This window comes from Malurus melanocephalus, unplaced genomic scaffold (genome assembly GCF_030028575.1).
Source record: "Malurus melanocephalus ecotype Western Australia unplaced genomic scaffold, MMel_1.1 scaffold_6, whole genome shotgun sequence".
Classification (NCBI taxonomy): Eukaryota; Metazoa; Chordata; class Aves; order Passeriformes; family Maluridae; genus Malurus; species Malurus melanocephalus.
Window position 1 is genome coordinate 3,100,403 of NW_026623238.1, and position 7,123 is coordinate 3,107,525.

Genomic DNA, 7,123 nt, shown 5'->3' on the forward strand with positions numbered 1-7,123 from the left:
TAGGGTAGGATGCACAGGGTCAAGGTCAATGTGCCTGGTACCCAATAATGCCTGGTACTCAAAGCATCTGACAGGTTTTAAGAATCACCTGTGATCTTTAAAAGAAGTTATGTCACTACAAATATAATTAATAAGGTTTTTATGCCATGCAGTCTCAGAATGCGCAGAATGAAGAAGTGGAAAGGATAAATTAGTGGAAAGGATAATCASAGCAATAGGATGCTGTGAATGTTATGAATATATGATGTCATGATATTATGAATATAACAATAAGTAATATAATGAGTGGAAGAAACAGAGCAAGACGGGAAGTCTTGTTGGGGTCTTAGCTAACTCTAGAATTGGAAGCAAAACTGAGTCTATTACTAGTCTATTACTAGTCTATTACTAGTTCACTTCTCTGAACAAGGCCTGCACAACCACCTCATGAGTAGACTGTTCTTCTAAAGGTTGACTGAAGGCTATGATGATGCTGAGGGTCTACTGCTTTGCAGCTTCAGTGACACATAGTTTTACACTGAAGTACAGACAAGTATTTTGTTCTGCAAGATCTCAGTTCTGAGAAGGAAGGTAAAACACGCTCTTTTCCTGCCTTATGTTTAAAGCCAAGGTGAAGAGATGGCCCTACAATGTACATTTGCAGGGTATGCAAAATAAAGTGCCTACCTAGTGACCTCCCTACCTAAAATTTCARTTTTAAATAGGAAACACTCGATTTGGATCACATTAAATTTTGCTTTAAAACCTCATGTGAAAACCACATAGTGGTTAAACATTTTTCAAGCTAAAATATTTATCAAAGAAGATTAAAATACTTAGGTAATGTGTACATTATAGGCATTAATGTGGGAAAAAGCAATCAKCTAACATTTACAGAGAGTTTAAGTATAAATGTTTTAAAGATGTGTGCCCTTACTTAAGTGATGAGTGTATTTTGGAACATTTACATTAAGTCCTCCTCCTTTTCCTACAGGCTTATAAATACAGAAATAGCTGCCACAAAAATGGTTAATAAATAAATAAACAAGTTTTGGTTCTAATGTGGGGAAGAAATACAGGACCCCTTATAAACTGTAAAGTATGACTGCCTTGCGTGGCTTAACGACCACTCATTTGATATGGTGCCATCATGTTTCTGCTAAAACAGGGACATGCTCTTCTCTTTTTTGCCTTAGTCACTCATCCCAAGCACTTTATCTGTGGTAGCACAAGTGCTTGTGTAAGTTTTGCTTTGGCAAAAATTGGCTGGATTTGTGTATGTGATCAGCTTATTCTGCAGTGGCTACACAGAGTTACCAATCCACATATATGTTTATGTTAATCTATATTCAAATGAGAGTTTTTGTGACTGAATGCTTCAGCTTTGCAGATGGAGACTTAATGGTTCACTCCTTGGTAAGTCTTCACACTCATCTAAAAAAAACCAAAAAAACAAACAACTGAGTTACAGAGCCTGAAATGTCCTTTCTGCCCCAGGCTGATTGGAAAACACCCCAACTCCACTAATGCTACAGCAACCAGAGAGCAAGTACCAGGGTATACAGGTATAACTTAGCCTAGTGCTCCTAGGTGACACTGCAGTAAAAATGCCAGCTATCATAAGAGGAAAGGGATCCATGTCTCCTGCCTCTGCAGCACAACAGCGTGGAAAAATCAGCAATGGAAATGCAGTGGTAAAGGCAGGGCTAGCTAGCCTCAGTTTTACCAACTGAGAGAAAAAACAAAGGGTGTGCACTGTACTCAGTGGACTTCAAAAGTCTTCTTTTTTCTGGTTTGAATCTGAGCTCTTCATGAGTTGGTCATGATAGCAGGAGAGTTACTCTCAGTCCTTGCATGTAAATTTGATGTGTGAATCTGTTCAACCAGAGAATTAATGAGGGCAACAGAAGGTCTTTTCTTTCCCCATAACTTACTGCTTGTTGTTCCTTTAGTATGTGTTGACAAAAGACTACGAGTAACAAAAAYGTGCAAACCTGTAAGGAATAAAGTTTCCTTCTACTACAGGATATTATAATTAAAAGAAAAGCTAATCAAGAGTAATAAAATAAAAATATCACAGGCGGGGAGTAGTGAAAAGTCTCAGTGGAAACCTTTACAGAGATAATCAGTGTAAATAATCTTGATCTGAGAAAAGCAGACACAAGCACTTTTAGGAGTATATGAAATCCCATGAATTATGTTGGAAGAAGCAAGAAAAATGCAGCAATTCTCATACAACCCTCACCAAGTTGTTTCTCTGTTCCACCAAGGCCTGTCAAATACAAAAGCTCTTTGGGTTTGTTTTTTTGTTTTTTTTTTAAAGAGGTGTATCCAAGTGATATGCATAGTAATGTTGAGCCAATTTGCTTGTTTTGCAACAGAAGGCAAAATTAATGCCAGTGTTTCACATTCTTGGCATTTTACCAGGCCACCCTTGTAAATCTGGACGTAACACTCAGCAGCTCTGGCACAATGTGGTCAGCTTTGTCACAGGCCTCTGTATTAGAGCCATCAGGGTACTGAATTTGGCACATTCCAGAGCTCCCACCTTTGGTGTCCCAGTACACACCAGTCCAGATACGAGGATATAGGGCAGCAGCTGGCAATGATCTGAACCTCAACCTGTTTGGGCAATGTATCTCATTAACACATGTAAATATCTCAAAGGCAAGTGCCAAATGATGGTGCCGGATTCTTTCTGCTGGTGCACAGCGACGGGCGAGGAGCAGTGGCCATAAACGAAAACACAAGAAGTTCCACCCTCAACATGAGGAAGATCGTCTTTACACTGAGGGTGTTAGAGCACTGGAAGAGCTGCCCAGGGAGGTCATGGGSTCTCCCTCTCTGGAGAGTTCAAAACCCACCAGGACTCGCTCCTCCATCACCTGTGCCAGGTGACCCTGCCTTGGCTGATGATCTCCAGACGTCCCTCCAAACCCTAAAGATGCTGCGATTCCGTGAAGGTGTTTCTTCTCACTCCAGGGGCCACCTCGGCACGGGGCTCAGCTGAAGCCCGTGATTTGGACAGCAAGATGAAAATCAGCTTAACGACCTCGTTCAGCTCCAAACTTTTGGACGTGCTAAACATGTCAACGCACCTGCGAGGGCTCATTTGCCTTTTAACTGCTGGGGCTTCCAGAACGAGGTGGTTTGYATAAACCGCTACGACCTCACACACCTCGTGCCCCACCCCGAAAACAACAGCTGATTTAGGTTTTTAAAATAGCATTATTGGCAAGGGGAGGGAACAAAACCAAACGAACAAAAARGGCAGCCCATAGAAAACGCCGCGCCGCGCGCTTTTCCGGTACTTTGGTCTCCTCGGCGGTCCGTAGCAGGCCCAGGCGCTCCCGCGAGCGCGGCGGCAGCGCAGGCGCAGCGGCGCCRGGGTGGGCGCGGGTCGGGGCGGGGGTGCGGATGGCGGCGGGGCCGCGCGATGCTGCGCTGGCTCGTGGCCGTGCTCAGCCACTCCTGTTTTGTCCCCAGGGGTGGCTCCATGTTCTACGCGGTGCGCAAGGGCTGGCGGACCGGCGTCTACCGCACCTGGTGAGCGAGGGCCGCGGTGGAGGGGGCAGCAACCCGCCCGGCCCGGCCTCACCGCCGCCCGCTCTGTTGCAGGGCGGAATGCCAGGAGCAGGTGAACAAGTTCCCCTCCGCCAGCTTCAAGAAGTTCGCCAGTGAGAAGGACGCCTGGAGCTTCGTGCACGCCGGCGTGTCGGGGCCGCAGCAGCCTGAGCCCGCAGGTAGCGCGTCCCGCCGGGACTGGGGAGCAGTGGAAGGAGGGAGGGCGGGCGTCCCTCTGGGGACATGGGGCCGGCACAAGGCACCACGCCACCAGCCTGCCCTGGCTCTGCACGGCGGCTGTGCCAGCTCTGCGGCTGCTGCCGAAACGTGGCTACCAGCCCGTGTTCATTCCKCGTCACAGGGCCGTGGCCGTGGCCTCCGGACACGGCGAAGGATGTGCCAGTGCAGTGAAAGTATTTCTGTGGGTGCTTGGAGAGTGTTCCTTGTTCCGTGTCCGTGTTAAGGTCTAAGGGTCCTTGCATATCTGTCTGCCCTTCGGTTTGCTTTAGGATGAGGAATGAGTGGTGTATTCTATTTTTTTGCATAATAGTTTGGGGTAGTGTCAGATAACAGACTAAGTTTGCTAATAGCTGATAACAGCTGCTGTCTTTCAAAGCGGTTGTTTTAAATAAAATTAGATTTTGCTGAACTTCGGTCGTTTGTTTTTGTTTTTTTTTCCTGAAGAGGCATTTGGTCTTCCAGCTGAGATACAAGAAAGCGGTAGCCGGAGAGAGGAATTAGAATTAAATACTGTGTGTTGCAGTACATGTAAAAGGCCGTATGARCAGTCAAGAAACGAAGAGCAGATTGCAAAGCGTGTAAAACATGACGAAGTACACTCAGTGTGCTCAACACCAACAGTCAGTGAAAATAAGTTTTCATATATGGGTGAGGTCTTTGATCATTCCTTTGATTATTTTCATTTCTTTACACTCTGTGATAAKCAACAACTTCAGAAACTGTAGCTATTTTTCTGTAGCTATTAGAAACCTTTTAGGGACATTTGTATATGGCAGCATCAGGCCCATTACTTCTTWTTGAAATGGAAACATGAGCCATGATCTATTTATTCACATTGTATTTCAGTGTAATTTTGATTGTTTCTAATTGGTATCAGCATATAGCTTAATCATATAGGTGTGGTTTTATGTATGTCTGGGTTTCAGACTATATTTAAATATATTGATGCAGTTGGGAAGTTTTGAAGAAGATATAAACTGTAGTGAGAAGTATGAGGCAGAAGTTATTGAGGCTGACTGGTTTAACAGCAGTGAGTGTGTCAAGCTGCAGAGTAACTTGTGTTCTGTGGTGCTAATTTGTGTGGCTTCTACAGTTTWCTTTTGGAAGGGCTCTCTGGGGAGGGAAGTTTTGGGGGTTAATATGCTGGCAAACATTTCTTTCAGCTTAAACAGTTCATGTTCTTGAAGAATTGCCTGGACTTCTGATTTTGGTAATTTTTTTGCAGGTGAATTTGCAGTTGTTTATACAGACGGTTGTTGCAGAGGTAACGGACGTAATAGGGCACGTGCTGGGATAGGTGTCTATTGGGGACCAGGCCATCCTTTGTAAGTAGCTGGATGGATTTTTTTTTTTTTTTTTTTTTTTTTTTTTTTTTTTTTTTTTTTTTTTTTTTAATTAATATAGTCTGTTTGGTTTTATGTGATTTACAATACCAATCTCCTTTTAAACATGAAACTCTGCTGTTGAGACGCATAAAGACAGTGTTATGAGACTTAAGGAGATACTGAGGGGAACAGAGAAAGCAGCTTCTCTAGGAAAAATGGACTGGAAATACTATTTTGGGGGGCTGAAGCTAGAACCTAAGAAATACAGAAAGTTTTTAAATAGAAGTCAGTGTGCACAGAGGATGACAAATGTAATTTCATGTTGATGGCAGGTCCACATGTGCAGCTTGCTCTATGCAGCTAAAAGCTAGGGCTAGAATATCTACTCATCCTTTTTTATAAAAACAAAAGTAGCTCTCTTGTATTTTTTTTTTTTGATTTGTAGCCATTATACACCATTCTTAATACTTGGGATAACCAATTTACTATTTGTTCTTTGGGCACAGAAACACCAGTGAAAGACTTCCTGGACGGCAGACAAACCAAAGAGCAGAAATACATGTAAGTAGTAAATGTCCTGAAATGCTCCTCCATGTTAGACTGCACCAACTCTTTCATGCCTGTTTMATCTCTGGCTTTCAGAAACCACTATGGAGCTCCAAGGGAAGAAATGAAAATATCCAGAGATGTGACTWGAAATAAATAGTTCTTTGAAGTTTTAGTGGTCCTTACTGGTTTTGAACAAGATAATTCACCTCGAGAATTCCCAAATCTTACCAAGCACAGCTATTTATACAGCCTCACATTAGGGAAGCTTGGCTCTCAAATCCGTATATGTTCTGTTGCATTTTTAATGTCTATGTTTCAGACTTCGGAGTGAGGGCTGCTGAGTATTAAGAGGAGATTCAACTTCTTATCATGGCAGGATCAGCRTATCTTAATACTTAGATAAATACAAAAAACAATTATAGGCTCCTGACTAACTTCTGTTGGTGATAGCAGATTTAGTCTTCCCTTCTCATCTCCTCTTAATTATGCTAGTGGTGCTATCCTCCACTTCATGTTTGGAGATGAACTGAAATGGGCAATTGATCTGTTTAAAAACTACGAAGTTCATTGTAGTGAGAGACAAGCAGAGGTGATGTTGGTGAGCCAGCGTCAGACTTGTTACTAAAGAGCCCTTCAACTCTACATCCCCACCCAGCCACTTCTCCCTGTTACATTTTGGAGCACAAAAAAAACCACCAACTTGTTAGGGTTTTCTGGCTGTCTGAACTGATATGAATCCTTCCTCCTGAAATTTCAGGAGAAAATGCCTAAAACTTGATGTGCAGTTGATAGAGGTTTTGATAGTTAGAAAATGGGTCAGAGAGCTACTCCTTCAGCACAGAGTTGAAAGTTAGAATGTTATGAGATTTTGTTTGCCGTTGAAACKTAGGTGCCTGCCTCTTTGCCTGAATCATAAAGGTGTTATCTGCTTCCTTAATTTTGGGATTCTCTACACTAAAACATATTGATAACCATTGGTGGAGAGGTTACAGTAATGCTCTTGTAGTTCTGTGTTAGCTTCAGGTATTTTGTTGGTATTTTAATTCCATGTGGTCAAAATATTTTCTGAACTGAGATTGTATTGAAATGTTCTTAAGGCAGCCTGCAAAGCAATAGAGCAAGCCAAGAGTCAAAACATCAAGAAGTTAATAATCTACACTGATAGCAAGTTTACTATTAATGGTAAGTTAACAATTTTAATTTTCATGATATTTAAAGACACTGCATTCTGTTTCATTACATATGACCTGCAGAAAATTCCGAGTCCTGGACAGAGGAATGTGAGGAAGACAGTATACAGCTYATCACTCATGACTGCTGGGGGGAAAACTTCAGAGTATCACATTGCCTGCTAACTTCATGAAATAAAAGTAGAATCAAAATGTCTGTTACAGTAAATGCTGACAGAAGTAGCAACAGGATTTTTGGTGTGAGGTTTTCAGTGTGACAAATTCTAGAAAAAATGT

General features: G+C 42.6%; 1 protein-coding gene across 1 annotated transcript in view; it reads left to right on the forward strand.

Moving 5' to 3' along the window:
• The first annotated feature begins 3,372 nt into the window (after positions 1-3,372).
• Positions 3,373-7,123, forward strand: part of RNASEH1 (ribonuclease H1) — a 6,521-nt gene continuing 2,770 nt past the window's right edge. Inside the window, exons 1-6 of the mRNA XM_057371753.1 lie at positions 3,373-3,525; positions 3,598-3,722; positions 4,228-4,431; positions 5,009-5,108; positions 5,615-5,669; positions 6,755-6,839. Of these exons, the coding sequence (XP_057227736.1) occupies positions 3,416-3,525; positions 3,598-3,722; positions 4,228-4,431; positions 5,009-5,108; positions 5,615-5,669; positions 6,755-6,839 (679 nt within the window). The 5' untranslated portion in view covers positions 3,373-3,415. The remainder of the gene's footprint in view (positions 3,526-3,597; positions 3,723-4,227; positions 4,432-5,008; positions 5,109-5,614; positions 5,670-6,754; positions 6,840-7,123) is intronic.